This window comes from Equus quagga, chromosome 16, assembly GCF_021613505.1.
Source record: "Equus quagga isolate Etosha38 chromosome 16, UCLA_HA_Equagga_1.0, whole genome shotgun sequence".
Lineage (NCBI taxonomy): Eukaryota > Metazoa > Chordata > Mammalia > Perissodactyla > Equidae > Equus > Equus quagga.
Genome location: NC_060282.1, coordinates 38377865 through 38395173, shown reverse-complemented (window position 1 = coordinate 38395173; position 17309 = coordinate 38377865). Strand labels below are relative to the sequence as shown.

The window sequence follows — 17309 nt, the reverse complement described above, 5'->3', positions numbered from 1 at the left end:
CAGGATCAGATAGATTTTTGCAATAAGATGGGATGATGGGTGTGTTTCTTGGATGACATGAAATTCAAAGTGAAGCTCTTTTTTTAGGGAGGAGGTAGAAAAATAGACTGGAGATGGCAACGAGGATCAGGGAAGCCATATACCCCGCTTCCAGGTGCAATTCTGTGCAGGGTTATGGGAGAGAAAACATCAGCTACTTAAGTAGACTCCGCAGAAAGCAGTGTCCTCAGATTGCTTAGAACAAGAAGATGAAGAGTAAATTCAGGGAAAAGTTTTAGGAAGATACAGGAGATTTTGCTAATGATGTATCATGTATTCTAGAGGGCAGAATGGGAAGAGATTTCAGTGTTATTGTGGAATAAGACATGGAGTTACATAGGGATTGTACAGATCTTTTTGGTGATAAGAGTCTGGATGATAAGGAGTGTTCTTAGAAATTTTTGCTTTTCCTGGTGGCTGGTGTAAATGGAGATAAAGGGTGTGAAGGTATTAACCCTGGAGTTTGTCAGGCAGATTTAGGTAGCAAAGCTCTAAGTGTTGGGGGCAGGAGGGACATGGTCTTTCCAGGATCACTCAGGTTGTATAGTATTATTCCAATTTTATAATATATGTATGTGTATCAGGTACAATTCTCAGTCTATAATCAGGTGTGCAAAATGTACCTTTATTTTTCTGTAGCAGAGATACAGAATTTATTTTTGATCCTCAATTCTGCTGGATTAAAGAAGTAAAGTAATGAAAGTCAATTCAGGGTTGCCTAGAGTTGTGTCTGTTTTTCAGGGGGAGGATATTGAGAAAAGAAGCTGACCCTTGTTTACTGGGTTCTCTCGCATCATCCCTTCTCTCAGGCAGTGAGAGTGGAATGCTGGAAGTATCTTTAGAAGTGGGAACCTGAATTGATCTCTTTCTCTCTGAGTATTTGAAACAAATTTGAAGAAATGAAACTTAAGTGATCTATTCAATAAATAATTAAAGTTAGTACTTGTGGGTACTTAAAATGATTGCAATTATATATGCCAACTTAAGTCACCAGACAAAAGAATAATGACATTTTTAGGCCTGGAGTTTTTTTCTTTGCACTGCAGGACCCCCACAGATTAGTCAAGGATCAGAACTTATTTTTCCTGCTCTCCACTTAAAGGAAAAAGGATCAAATGCAGATCAAATAAATACATTTCATGAATTTATTTACATTAATATTCAGACTATGTACTGTGGTCATAATAGATCAACTGACAACTTCTGTACCAGCAATCAAATAAAATGAGAAGAGTTTGGGGTGTTAGCAAAACAGCTCCTAATTGGTCGTATTTTATTTATTTATTTATCTATTTATGTATTTATTTATTTATTTATTTATTTTTTGAGGAAGATTAGCCATGAGCTAACATCTGCCGCCAATCCTCCTCTTTTTGCTGAGGAAGAATGGCCCTCAGCTAACGTTCGTGTCCATTTTACTCCACTGTATATGTGGGATGCCTGCCACAACATGGCCTGATAAGCGATGTGTAGGTCCGCAGCTGGCATCTGAACTGGTGAACCTGGGCAGAACGTGCGAACTTAACCTCTGAGCCACCGGGCCAGCCCCTGGTCTTATATTTTTACTCTCTCCCTTTTCCAATGATATATTCTTTGTTAACATCAGAATTTTCACTTATAAAGTCCAAATTTTATTACACTTCCCTGCTTAAAAATTTCCACCATTTTCTTGGTATCTTCAGGATAAACTTTATGTTTCTCAGCATGATATTTATGGTCTTTCACAACTAGGCCTTAACTTACCTTTCCAGCACTACCTCTAGTATACTAGTTTCATTTGATGTACAGTATACTTCGCTAACACCAAACTATTTGACATGCACTTTGTGCCTCTGTTCTCTCTGCCTGCAATTCCTTCCTCCTTTGATTTAAGAATTCCACCCCAACCCAATTCTGTGTCACTTCCTTTGTGAAGGCTTTCCTGCTGATACTTGATTGAATTAAGTCAGTCTTGTGTTCCCAGAATATTTTATAGTATAGCATTCATCATACTCTAGGATAATCATAGTATTTAATTAAGTCTGTGTCTCCCTCCTAGATTGCAAGCTCTTGGAGGACAGGGATTGTGTCATTTTTTTCAGACCTTACTACAGTGCCCTGGTATTTAGTAAATGGACATTGAATAAAATTTTTGAGTTTTTGATGAAGATTCCTTTCCACCTTCCTTCCCCTTCTCTCTTCCCTTTTTTCTCCTTTCACTTTCCAAAATATATGTGAAGGTTCAAATTCTAGCAGCAATCTGATTAACCACCTTTTAAAATTCATTTTTCTATAATCCCCCTGGTCAGCTCATCTTCAGTTTCTCTCTGAACTCTTATAAGTATAAAGACCAAAGTTCTGGTAAGGACTTACCTGCAGAAGGGGAAACAGTGTGAAGGTGCCTGTGAATGGTGAACAAAATATCGACACTAGTTTCAAAGTACTACGTGAAAATCAGCTTCATTATTTTAGAGTTGAACTTTGAATAATTTGATCTTTTTATTGAACCTTAGTCCTGGGTGTAAAATATGTGGAAAACACTACCAGTCTGGGCAAGAGTTGCAGCTATATGCAGAAAGACTACCTCTTTCAACCTAAAAATTCTTGATGCTCGTCCAAGACCTTATGACATTATCTGGAAGAGCTTTAGCTCTTAGTCTGCCCTGTGCTGTGATTTCTGGTGGTGGATAGTGTTGGTTGTGGGTGTACACACACTAAGAAAGTTAGGGAAGTTCAAACTTTTTGTTGTTGTTTGTTTTATTTTGGAATTGAGGCCAGGGTGGAAGAATGTTAATGGTCTCAGTGGGTCAATGTGGTAATCTATATATAACCTGAAGGGTAGATTCTGGAGACATTCATATCTTTGCTTTACTACTTACAATGAGATGGATCAGTGATCCCTCTCTCTCTTTTTTTCTCTTCTTCCTTCTTCATCTTTATACTTGCTTAAGAGACAGTCTAATCCCTGCCCCAGCCCATGGTTTTCCAGTGAGATTTAGGTAGCCTTTAATGTTTACCTTCTGGAAGTCATGGATGAGAAAATGGAAACCTGAATAGCTGAAATGATTCTAAGATCACATATCCTGAATTGGTAGAATAAAAAACAGTACCTAGCTTTCCTGCTTCCTAGTTCATGCTTTGAGGAAACTTTATTAAAAGTATTTATCCCAGTGGTGTCTGAAATTCTACCACTAGAGAGTTTTTTGTTTTGTTTTTTAAATCTTAAAGTTTTGCACATATATTTGTAAGCTCCATGAGGACTGAGACCATGTGTATTTTGTTCACCATGGAACTCCCACTTCCTAACATGGACTCTAAAACATAGTAGGTTTTCCATAAGTAGTTTTTGAATGATTGTTTTGCATGTTGAAATTGAGATATTTTCTGCCTTCCTCCCTCCTTAGCTTCTTTCCTCTCTTCCTCCCTTTCTCCCTGCCTTCCTCCCTCCTTTCCTCCCTTCCTTCCTTCCTTTTTTGATGAGCAGAATTCTCTGATTTTTCCCTATTAACATTTATTAATTCTGTAATAAAAGTGTTTCAAAAAATATACCATACATTGGCAAGAGAACACCTTAAGCCCATGAACAAGTAACACTTTATCCTAGTCTTTTATGACATCTTTGTAAACAAGATCATGAAATATGATGGTGCATACCACTCATGTCAATGCCTGGTTTCTCTTCAAGGGCTTTACCCTTCTTTCTCCTTCAGATGCCTGCACAAAACCTGAGAAAGTATACCTTTCTACACAGCCTAGGGTCCACCACTCAGTTTATAGCTTCTGAAAACTTGCGATGAAACAACTCTATAGCTCTGCTTCAGATCCCACTAAATCATTTCTCTCTTTCCCAAGCTTACAACTCTTTATCTCTTAGTAAGCCTCAATTTCTCTTATGAGCTCTTTTTGGTAGTCGTCTTCTCTCTTTGCCTATGATTGTTTAAAGCATGCTGGCTCTCCAGGATGATCTACAACTTGAATTTGCAAGGCCTATTCTCAGGTTTTTTATTTTTATTGTTTAAGTTTCCTTTTAGGTAATTCAACTTTGGTTAAGGCACCTGGCCTCTGGCATTATGTTGTCTTGGCTATGAATACATGGCTGAACAGCTTGATTTCCCATGAATATAAAAGAGAAATAAAGATTGGCACACTTTTCTTCTTGGTGATTACTGACAATTTCAAAAACATAAACCATAAATGTGTACTTTACACAAGGTACATTTTTTTAAAAAAAAGTCAAATAGAAGGGGCGGAGCAAAATGGCGGGTGAGCTGACCCGGGATTCTCTCCCTTCCAAAATACCACAAAGGATTGGAAAAACTGAATTTCAGAGAATAAATCTAATGCCGACACGTTAGAGACCTACAATACCAAGAAGGCGGAGATCATAAACCTTACTTCCGGCCTCGGAGGCGCTGGAACGGTAGGAGAGAACATCGTTCCCTCCCCTAGAGTCTGCGATTGCTGCTGCATGGGTTGGGAAGGAGCGAGGAAGGGGCCGCGCGACCAGGGATCATCCAGGACTACTGCTGCTGGTTCAGTGGAAACCCGCTTATGTGGGGAAAGCTTCTGGCCGCGGGGACCCCATAAACCCAGGGCTTCGGGAGACCAGAGAACAGAACTGATCTGAATCCAGATCAGCGCTGGAGAATAGCAGGCCCTTCCTCCCAGCAAAGCCACTGGGCGCAGCCATCTTGCCTGAAGGCAGAGAGCTCATGACATGCGGCTCTCGACCGCCATCTGGTGGCTACAGTCTGTAACTGCAACCGAATTCTACCACCATGTGAAAAAACTGCTCCTCTACCCTCCAGAAATTTATAAAAGCCCCAGACCAGAAGGAAAACAATAAAAACACAGAATTGAGTCCTGAGGACTTGGAATTAGATAAACTAAGTGACAATGAATTCAGAGCAGCTATAATCAGAAAACTCAATGAGGTAGAGAGAAAGATAGAGAAACAAGCCAAGTTCTGGAGTTACTTCACAAAAGAGATTGAAATCATAAAGAAGAATCAAACAGAATTACTTGAGATGAAAAACACAATGGACCAGTTAAAAAAGAATACGGATTCCCTGAATGCCCATGTGGACACCATAGAAGAGCAAATTAACATAATTGAAGAAAGACAGTCTGAGTGGCTCCAGACAGAGGAAAAAAGAGAACTAAGAATTAAAAAAAATGAGGAAAATCTCAGAGAGATAATGGATTTAATGAGGAGTAAGAACATAAGGATCATAGGAATTCCCGAGAATATGGAAAAGGAAAATGGAGCAGAAAGTGTGCTTAACGATATTATTGAAGAGAACTTCCCAAATCTAGGGACTGACGCAGAAATGTGCGTAAAGGAAGATTTCAGATCTCCTAGATTTGCCAATGTAAAAAGACCTACTGTAAGGCACATAGTAGTAAAATTGGCAAGAAGGAAAGATAAGGAAAGAATACTGAGGGAAGTACGAAAAAAGAAGAGAATAACCTTTAAAGGAGCCCCTATCAGACTGTCAGCGGATTTCTCTACAGAAACCTTACAAGCTAGGAGAGAATGGAGTGACATATTCAAAGCTTTAAAAGATAAAAAGCTTCAGCCAAGAATACTCTATCCAGCAAGAATTTCCTTCAGATATGAGGGAGAAATTAAATCTTTTCCAGACAAACAAAAGTTAAGGGAATTTGTAACTAAAAGCCCTCTACTACAAGAAATCCTCAAGAAGGCTCTCATACCTGAAAAAAGAAAAAAGGGAGAAAGGGGTCATAATCCACAGACTAGGGAGACCGATGGGTAGAACCAGAACAGGATAGCAAATATTCAACTATAGCATTAGGGTAAAGGTAAGGAAACTACCAAAGCAAGGACGATCTTATCACTCTAACTACCAATTAATAAGACGAGTTGGAATAAAAAATGAAAATAATTATTTAGGAGGGGAAGAGCAAAGGGTCTAAATCAGTATTGGTCAAGTAAGTAAAAGACCACCAGAGAATAGACTATATTATACACGAGATTCTAAATAGAAACTTCAAGGTAGACACTAAAATAAAATACAGAACAGAGTCTCAAATCATAAATAAGGAAAAATCTAAGAAACCCAGCATAAGAAATTGCAGTATTAAATGGGTAGTCAAAAGCACACAGGAAAAGAAACACAGGAAAACAAGATAATGAGGGACAGATTGACAGCATTAAGTCCACATGCATCAATAATCACTATCAATGTAAACGGATTGAACTCTCCAATAAAAAGACACAGAGTGGCAAAATGGATTAAAGAACAAGATCCAACAATTTTTTGCCTCCAAGAAACACACCTCAGCCCCAAGGACAAACCACAGGCTCAGGGTGAAGGTTTGGAGGACAATACTTGAAGCTAATAGCAAGGAAAAAAAGGCAAGTGTTTCAATTCTTATATCAGACCAAGTGGATTTCAAAATAAGACAGGTAAAGAGAGACACACAGGGACAATATATAATGATCAAAGGGACACTTCATCAAGAAGAAATAACGCTTATAAACATCTATGCACCCAACACAGGAGCACCAAGATTCATAAAGCAATTATTAACAGACCTAAAGGAAGATGTTAAAAACAACACAGTAATAGTAGGGGACCTCAACACCCCACTCACATCAATGGACAGATCATCCAGACAGAAAATCAACAAGGAAATAGTGGAGTTAAATGAAAAACTAAAACAATTGGACTTAATAGACATATATAGATCACTTCACCCTAAAATAGCTGAATACACATTCTTCTTAAGTGCACATGGAACATTCTCAAGGATAGACCATATGTTGGGAAACAAGGCATGCCTCTACAAATTTAAAAAAATGGAATAATAACAAGCATCTTCTCCGATCATAGTGCTATAAGGCTAGAAATTAATTACAAGAAAAAAGGTGAGAAAGGCACAAAGACAACACACTACTGAACAAGCTACGGATCATTGAAGAAATTAAAGAAGAAATAAAAAAATACCTGCAAACAAATGAAAATGATGGCATGCCATACCAACTCATATGGGATACAGCAAAAGCTGTATTAAGAGGAAAATTCATCGCAATACAGGCACATCTTAACAAACAAGAAAAATCCCAAGTAAGCAATCTTAAAATACACGTAACTGAACTAGAGAAAAAAGAACAGATAAAGCCCAAGTCAGCAGAAGGAGAGAAATAATAAAAATCAGAGCAGAAATAAATACTATTGAAACGAAAAAGGCAATAGAAAGGATCAATGAGACAAAGATCTGGTTTTTTGAGAAGATAAATAAAATTGACAAACCACTAGCCAGACTTACAACGAAAAAAAGGGAGAAAGCTCAAATAAACAAAATCAGAAATGAAAGAGGAGAAATAACAACAGACTCTGCAGAAATACAACGGATTATAAGAGAATACTACGAAAAACTATATGCCAACAGAATGGATAACCTGGAGGAAATGGATAAATTCTTGGACTCCTACAATCTCCCAAAGCTCACTCAAGAAGAGGCAGACAGTTTGAACAGACCAATCACAAGGAAAGAGATTGAAACAGCAATCAAAAACATCCCAAAGAATAAAACCCCAGGACCAGATGGCTTTCCTGGGGAATTCTACCAAACTTTCAGAGAGGATTTAATACCTATCCTTTTCAAGCTATTCCAAAAAGTTAGGGAAGATGGAACACTTCCTAACACATTCTATGAGGCCAACATCACGCTGATACCAAAGCCTGACAAGGACACACAGAAAAAGAGAACTACAGGCCAATATCACTGATGAACATAGATGCAAAAATTCTAAACAAAATTTTGGCCACCAGAATTCAGCAATTCATCAAAAGGATCATACACCCTGATCAGGTGGGATTCATACCAGGGACACAGGGATGGTTCAACATCCACAAATCAATCAACGTGATACACCCCATCAACAAACTGAGGAATAAAAACCACACGATCATCTCAATAGATGCGGAGAAGGCATTTGACAAGATCCAACAGCCATTTATGATAAAAACTATGAACAAAATGGGCATAGAAGGAAACAACCTCAACATAATACAGGCCATATATGACAAACCCATAGCCAACATCATACTCAATGGGCAAAAACTGAACGCCATCCCCCTGAAAACAGGAATGAGACAAGGATGCCCTCTATCACCACTCTTATTTAACATAGTACTGGAGGTCCTGGCCAGAGCAATCAGGCAAGAAAAAGGAATAAAAGGAATCCAAATAGGGAGGGAAGAAGTGAAACTCTCACTGTTTGCAGACCACATGATCTTATATATAGAAAACCCCAAAGAATCCACTGGAAAACTGTTAGAAGTAATCAACAACTACAGCAAAGTTGCAGGGTACAAAATCAATTTGCATAAATCAGTAGCATTTCTATACTCCAATAATGAACTCACAGAAAAAGAACTCAAGAACACAATACCAGTCACATTCGCAACAAAAAGAATAAAATACCTTGGGGTAAATTTAGCTAAGGAAGTGAAGGACCTATATAATGAAAATTACAAGGCCTTTCTGAGAGAATGGGATGACGACATAAGGAGATGGAAAGACATTCCATGTACATGGATTGGAAGAATAAACATAGTTAAAATGTCCGTTCTACCTAAAGCAATCTACAGATTCAACGCCATCCCAATCAGAATCCCAATGACATTCTTTACAGAATTAGAACAAAGAATCCTAAAATTCATATGGGGCAACAAAAGACCCCGATTTTCTAAAGCAATCCTGAGAAAAAAGAACAAAACGGGAGGCATCACAATCCCTGACTTCAAAACATACTACAAAGCTACAGTCATCAAAACAGCATGGTACTGGTACAAAAACAGGTGCACAGATCAATGGAACAGAATTGAAAGCCCAGAAATAAAACCACACATCTATGGACAGCTTATCTTTGACAAAGGAGCTGAGGGCATACAATGGAGAAAAGAAAGTCTTTTCAGCAAATGGTGCTGGGAAAACTGGAAAGCCACATGTAAAAGAATGAAAATTGACCATTCTTTTTCACCATTCACCAAAATAAACTCAAAGTGGATCAAAGACCTAAAGGTGAGACCTGAAACCATAAGGCTTCTGGAAGAAAACGAAGGCAGTACACTCTTTGACATCAGTCTTAAAAGGATCTTTTCAGACATGCCTTCTCAGAGAAGGGAAACAATAGAAAGAATAAACAAATGGGACTTCATCAGAGTAAAGAGCTTCTTCAAGGCAAATGAAAACTGGATTGAAACAAAAAAACAACCCACTAACTGGGAAAAAATATTTGCAAGTCATATATCTGACAGAGGCTTAATATCCATAATATATAAAGAACTCTCACAACTCCACAACAAAAAAATCAAACAACCCAATCAAAAAATGGGCTGGAGACATGAACAGACATTTCTCCAAAGAAGATATCCGGATGGCCAATAGGCACATGACAAGATGCTCATCATCGCTGATCATGAGGGAAAGGCAAATCAAAACTACACTAAGATATCGCCTTACACCCATTAGAATGACAAAAATATCTAAAACTAATAGTAACAAATGTTGGAGAGGTTGTGGAGAAAAAGGAACCCTCATACACTGCTGGTGGGCATGCAAACTGGTGCAGCCACTATGGAAAACAGTATGGAGATTCCTCAAAAAATTAAAACTAGAACTACCATATGATCCAGCCATCCCACTATTGGGTATTTATCCAAAGAGCTTGAAGTCAGCAATCCCAAAAGTCCTATGCACCCCAATGTTCATTGCAGCATTATTTACTATAGCCAAGACGTGGAAGCAACCTAAGTGGCCATCAACAGACGAATCGATAAAGAAGATGTGGTACATATATACAATGGAATACTACTCAGCTGCAAAACAGAACAAAATCATTCCATTTGCAATAACATGGATGGACCTTGAGGGAATTATGTTAAGTGAAATAAGCCAGCTAGAGAAGGATGATCTGTGTATGACTCCACTCACATGAGGAATTTAAAATTATGGACTAAGAACAGTTTAGTGGATGCCAGGGGAAAGGTGGGGTGGGGGGTGGGCACAAAGGGTGAAGTGGTGCACCTACAACACGAATGACAAACATTAATGTACAACTGAAATTTCACAAGATTGTAACCTATCATTAACTCATTAAAAAAAATGTCAAATAATATGCTGTTAAGGAATGGTTTTAAGAAGGTACACATATGCCTTTCTTTCTTTTTTAAAAGATAGTGATTGATTGATTCGACTAATATTTACTTATCAATACTATATTATTTCAAGGTGCTACATAAAATAAAAAGACAAAGTAAACCTGAATTGTCCTTTCAGTGAAATGAGTACTATCCTGGTGTCAGCACTATACTGAATAAAGTGCATAAACATATAAATTTATTGTTAGAAGTCTTATGTTTAAAGGAAAAATTGCTATAGGAATTTTTTTTGTTGTTACTCTCCTATTAGAATTATCCTCCCTATTGACCAAGGACTAAACTGGACCTGTTTTTACGATAGCACCTCTATAAGCTTTTACACAGCAGATGTTAAAAACCTGAAATAGAAAGGACTTAATTCTGAGAAGCACTTACTATGAGAACTGAATTTTATTATTGTAGCTGAACAGATGTTTTTTGGTTCTTGGATATCATGAAGTAACCCTGTTATTGTGAGAATCTTGAACTTCAAGAACATAAGCCATTCGATATCAAATGTCAGTATTTGGTACCATTGGTTCATGCATACTGTAGAAGTTATCATTTAACCAATGACATTATTACTCAAATCTTCAAAATAAGAACAGAGGTTTTTGACATACTGTCATTGAGTAATTGTTACCAGGTTCCAGTTCAACCATAAGAAGGTGAAGGAAAGGTCTGATATAAATCATTGATTGATATGTACAGACAAAAAAATATAGTCATTTAATTCTGTGTCTTGGGGTCTCTAGCTTTAGGCTTTTTCAGTCAACTTTGTCTAATTGGTGTTATGTTAATAAATATGTACATAAAGGTTATTTCTTATTGGAAGAGTAAGATTAGTAGGAGGAAGAACCCAGAATGTATCTTCAAGGTCCACCATTAACCACTCCCACTTACTGCTGTACCATATCACTATGGTCTGCTGTTACTTTTGGAGAGACAAATATTCAAATGTTTAATATTATACCATGAAGAATTAAATATGTTATACAGAATTATGTCAAAATTCTGTGAGACTAGAGAGGAAGGACCAAGTCTAATTTAGGGAAATCAGTGACCATTTCTCAGAGGAAATGGCATTTAAGGTAGAACAAAAACAATAGGTTGATTGTGGTAGAAGAGGAGAGTAATTGTGTTTCAGATCTAGTAACCTTCAAGTTTGTTTCTATACATTATAATCAGTTAATTTGTATGATCACTATTCCTTGTATTTGAAGTACTTTCATGAATTGTTTTTGTGTACATTAAAACATTTGAAGTGAATAGTATTCTTGACTTTAGATAGAAGTATTATAAACTTCTGTTACTTGGATTGAATTGCTTTTCCCAGATCATATGGCAAGTGGCACAGCTAGAGTATTAATTCAAGTTGACTTCTGGTACTGTGCTTTTTCCATGGCACAGAAATGAAGGAATAAGGTGATATCAAGTTGGCTGGTGCATGCCTAAGAAATGATTGTTGGTTTCACTAAATTGGAACTAAGAACTGTGGCAGGATTTTACATTATAAAATTAATTTTCTAGTTTGTTTTAAATTAGCAAAATTTTTAATAACATACAGTAGAGAATGGAATTTAAAATTTGATTTTTTTAATGTATAACTTTTTCTTTTATGTAATGACATATTTCTTTTGGGTACCATCAAAATCAGTTTTTAAAATTGAGAAATTGTTTACATCAGCTTTTGTTATCAGGAAAATTCACATATGAGAAAACCCATTTCCTATCAATTTTGGATGAATCAAGTGCTTTGTAGATGAATTTCCTTTTTTTCAAGTAAAATTTTTATTGAGGTATTAACTTTATACTGAGAAATGGACTGATTGTTAGGTTACAACATAATGAATTTTCACAAAGTGAACATGGAGAACATTACTTTTGCTCCACAAATCCACTTCCCAATCACTTATCCCTGACAAGAGTAACCAATGCTCTCCTGACTTTTAACAGATTAGTTTTGCTTATCAGTAATTGTGTAAGATAAAACAATATAATATGATATTTTATAATCTCATATAAAAGTTTTAATTTTAAGTGAGGAAAGAAATAGTCTTGAAAATATTTTCTGTATATATTTGTGAAACTCTAAGGTACATTTCTGTTAAATAACTAGTTCTTCTCATACTTAGAATCCAGACCATTGTCGGTTCCTGTTAAAGCCATGCTGAATATATCTGAAGGAGGTAGAAGTCCTGAAGAAAGAATGAAAGAATTTATTGGAGTAATATGGAATGCGGTAAAGAGTCTCACACTGCAGGTAAAATAAAAGTTAAAAATATCATGGTTTTAATTTCTATCATCCTTTCTAATTTTCTCACTAGTAACATGCATGTATACTATCTCATTTCCATAATTTAGATGAAAACTGTTGGTGCACTTTGTATATTATTAACAAAATTATATGAAACATATTATATGCTATTCCTGATATAGTTATAAAAATACACAAATTTTGAGATGTTCCTTGAATTAAAAAAATTAATTCTACTTTTTGTTTCTTTTAAGCATTATTTAAAAGATTTTAAATGTTCACCATATAAATCACATTTTTCTCTCACTGCTGAGATAAAAACTTAGTTGGAATTAAAAGGATTATCTACTTACTTATTTTCCATACCTAATCACAAATTAAATATGAAAATTATTTTATTGTTATTAAATTTTCTTCACACTTATTTTCACTTTAAAGTACACATAATTTAATCTTATTGAATTACCCTCCTCCCCGATCATATTTTACCTGATGAAAATACACAATTAAATGCTTATCTAATTTCATAGGATTTAGGTAAAAGTAACTCAGCAATTTTTAAGTTTTAAGTTTTTGTGTAGAATTTTTCCTCTTTGAAATATGATATAAAAGACTGATATTAGAGGCATCTTTATAGAATTTTGTCTGTACCGGACAGTAATATCTCAGTACTGGAGCCTTTCACTTCTGTTTAAGTTGTAGAAAATTGTGAAGGAAAGTTGCTCCCACTTTAAGAACAAGAGCAAGGTAGATGATGTACAAATTATGCTAGGATACTTTATCGACAGGAACTGCAAGATAATACATATGTACTGTTTTTACCTGCTATATTGGTGATAATTTGTTACACAACATAGAAAATTAATACAGACAGATATAGACATCTTATGCATGGCTATAATATAGTGTGATCAGTATAATGAACACTTACCTGTCAAAAACAGTTTTTAGGGGTCAGCTCCATGGCCTCGTGCTTAAGTTTGGTGTGCTCTTCTTTGGCACCTTGGGTCTGGTTCCCAGGCATGGACCTATACTGCTTGTCGCCGGCCACGCTGAAGCAGTGACCCACATACAAAGTAGAGAAAGACTGGCACAGATGTTAGCTCAGGGTGAATCTTTGTCAAGCAAAAAGAGGAAGATTGGCAACAGATGTTAGCTCAGGGCAAATCTTCCTCAGTAAAAAAAAAAACAAAACAAAGACAGTTTTTAGAAATATATCTACAAACATCTCTAGTTGCTTAGTATCAGTCAGTGAATGTGATTAATTGACTAATACATGCTGTCTAATACAAGAGTCAGTAACCTGGATTTTGGCAATCCTTTACAGCCTGTCTTTTCTGAGCAGGCAGCTTATAAGAAAATTAAGAGTGGGAGACAGAGAGCATGTCTTGTCATTCTTTTGTTGTTGTTTTAACTCTTAGTTGGCAGGAAATATGACTTTTTCACAGATACCAGCTGTGTCTCACCAATCTCAGTCAGGATGAGGCCTTTTACTATTAACATTACCCTATTGTTGCTTGTGTTGACTCACCTATCCTCCTCCTGTAGCGTTTCCTTTTATGCTGTGGGGGCATCAGATAGGACAGATGAGACAACATGAATGCAGGAACATTTAGTGCCTTTACATTGTCTGTGATTGTAGAAGCAGAAAATACACAGTACTTTTAAGTTGTTGCTAAACACTTATGTTCAGTGTTAGTCTCTTTAATCTATATAAAACTCTGTCTCCTTATGATGGTTTTCCTTGTGTATCACTCAGTCCTCCTCTAAACACTTACCCATGCCCTCCTTCGTGGTAGAGCTAACTAGATTATGTGTGTTTTTGCTCCTGATGACTATTTATATTTATTCACTTCATTGCTTGTAGCTTTTCTTATGATAAAATTTTTAATCTCAGGGGAGACCCATTATTGATGGGAATGAGAATGGTACATGGGTAATTCTCAGTTGTATTCTCTTTCTCAATTTCATTAAACTCAGTCTGTATTCTTGGTTTATTCTAATGTGTGGTCACAAGAACATAAATTTGAGAAGTTTTCTTTCTTATTTCTTGTGTTTCTACATAATTCCTTACTGACCTATGCACTCTTCTCATTTTACTGATTTAATGCATTCTGTTTCTGCCATTGAAGTCACCAATAAAAGAAATGATGAATACTACCCATCAGCTTATTGTATATTATTTTAGTAATCATCTAGAAAGAGGTAATTTGTGGTGTATTTAGTATCAATAACGTAAATACTAAAGTGATTAGTAAGTAGTTAGGATGAGTAACTACTTAAGAGCACGTGTTTCTACTCTAATGCTTGCATAAATAATAATGAATTTATCTGATTATAGTACAATCTGAAGTTCTGAATTATGGCTTGACACAAATAATGTTTATGGAAAAAGGGATAATGCAAATATTATCAGATCTCTCTCTAGCATATTACCTTATATATCGTGCTTTTCTTTAGCACCTTGCCTTAAGCCAGCTGTATTCAGGAGTTTGTGGTATTTTGGTTTCACTAAATTGGAACTAAGAACTTTGGCAGGAGGGTATATTTTTCTTTGTGTCTTTTCTGAGACTTATTTATTCTAAAATAGATCTTAATGGACAGTATCTCCCGTGAATTTTGATGTCTAACCTCTTAACACAAAATTTGCCCTTTTTTGACAAAGCTAACTTATTTACAGCTTTGTCTTCTAAGCAACAGAATTCCTTTCTTCTTTTGCGCTATTTTCCTTCTCTATTCTAGTGAAAATGCTTTGATACCAAAATAAGCTTATGTAGCATTCATTCATTTCATATATATGAAATATATATAAAAGTTCTACTCTAGTGGAACTATAGCAGATCTCTTGGAGCTTATGTGTCTTTTTAAAATTAATTGCCTTGTACTTTCCTCAGGGATAGTCCTGGAGTTGATGAATAATGTAGACTATCATTTAAGGGATTGCTCCAAAGCCCCACTGCCCTTTAATATATCCTCCTTGGCTTTCTGAAATTCCTTATATCCTTTCTGACAAATATCACATTTCTAAAAACATCCTGTTAAAATATACATGTTTACTGAATAATCATAAGCATGTTAACCTTTTAATACCCTAGTGTAAGCTTGTTTATTTTTTAAAACTGCTAGTTATGTAGTAATGCATTACAGAATGCTGTTTTCCCCTCCATTTATTATTCTTTTATCCATTCTCACATTCAGCACTTAGTTTTATTTATATATCATGCTAGATACTAAGAAGACAAAAGAAACATAATAGTTCTTTTGATCTAGCAGGAAAAAGGCAAACAGCCATTCTGTGAAGCATCTTGTGGGGAACGTCTCTTAGAGACATTTTTTAGAAAACTCTTAAGATCCAAAAGAGAAATGGGGATATCAAGGTAAATGCCATTTACTTGAAGGATTTCCAGGGTATGCACTGCCTGGTTCATGATGAATTTAGGTACTATCCTTGATTACTATTTATTGATTTGTACAAGAACTAGATGACATCATAGCATTATTTAGAATATAATAGCTATCAAGAATATTTAGCTGTTTGAAGTTTACTTTGGTCCTAAATGTTACTTCATGATGATATTAATAGTTATATTAAAAGTAACGTCATTCTCTTTTATCCATTTCACAAAACAAATGGACTAATTTAGTGTAATTACCTTTTATTGATATCATTTTGAATAGTTGTGTAACGAGATGAGAAAATAGTATTAGGTTACGTGAGTATTTGACAGGTCTAGGAAAATCTTTCAATTTAAGATTCCAGGTGACATAAGACATTTTATGAATGGGTCGTTCAAAAAGTATCTTAAGTGGCCAGCCCCTTGGCGTAGCAGTTAAGTTCGAGTGCTCCGCTTTGGTGGCCTGGGGTTTGTGGGTTCAGATCCTGGGCGCGGACCTACACACCACTTATCAAGCCATGCTGTGGCAGGCATCCTACATATAAAGTAGAAGAAGATAGGCACGGATGTTAGCTCAGGACCACCCTTTCTCAGTGAAGAGAGGAGGACTGATGGTGGATGTTAGCTCAGGGCTAATCTTCTTTAAAAAAAAAAAAATATTAAGTTGAAAGAGCAGTGAGCAAAGGGAATACCATTTCTCAAGTGGTTAGTAGAAGAGAAAGTGTCCTGGAAGGAAACTGTAATGGAGTTATCCAAAATATAGGAGGAAAGGCCAGAGAGTTCATGGAAGCCAAGATGTATAGAATTTCAAGGAGCCAATGGTCAGCAGTATCAAAACTGCATGTTAACTATGGACTTTACTTCACTAATCTGCTATGTGAAATGGTTAGATTAAATAATGTTTGAGGCTATTTCCAATTCTGGCATTCTTATGTGATTCTTTTGGTTCTTTTGCTTGTTTTATAATGATGCAGTACCTTCATTAGCTTTATTACCAACAGTGAACTTAATCTTATATGACATTATGGATTAATTATAAGTAGAGATACTGATGTTCCTAATTTGTTCTTTCTTCTTTTATTTTTTTTAAAATGTTTTTGGTGAGGAAGATTGGCCCTGAGCTAACGTCTGTTGCCAATCTTCCTCTATTTTGTATGTGGGACACTGCCACAACATGGCTTGATGAGCGGTGTGTGGGTCTGTGCCCAGGATCTGAACCCACAAACCCTTGGCCGCTGAAGTGGAGTGCACGAACTTAACCACTACACCACTGGGCCAGCCCCTCTTTTTTTATTTTTAGTTGTGGTAAAATACTCATAAAGTTTACCATCTTAACCATTTTTAAGTGTACAGTCTAGTCTGATGTTCCTCATTTGACTAAGCATATTGAGTATAAATTAATACATGATTACACTAGTACTAAATGATTCATCTTTGTATAGCTTATTTTGAATATTATCTAGGCAC

The 17309-nt window shown here is 36.1% G+C and overlaps 1 protein-coding gene across 6 annotated transcripts in view; it reads left to right on the top strand.

Annotated features, from left to right (window-relative positions):
• The window catches only part of VPS13B (vacuolar protein sorting 13 homolog B), a 784298-nt gene that overhangs the window by 347488 nt on the left and 419501 nt on the right, over window positions 1-17309 (top strand). For all 6 annotated transcript variants that reach the window (XM_046642610.1, XM_046642612.1, XM_046642609.1 and 3 more), the window contains one exon: window positions 12326-12453. In XM_046642610.1, coding sequence (XP_046498566.1) covers window positions 12326-12453 — 128 coding nt within the window. The remainder of the gene's footprint in view (window positions 1-12325; window positions 12454-17309) is intronic.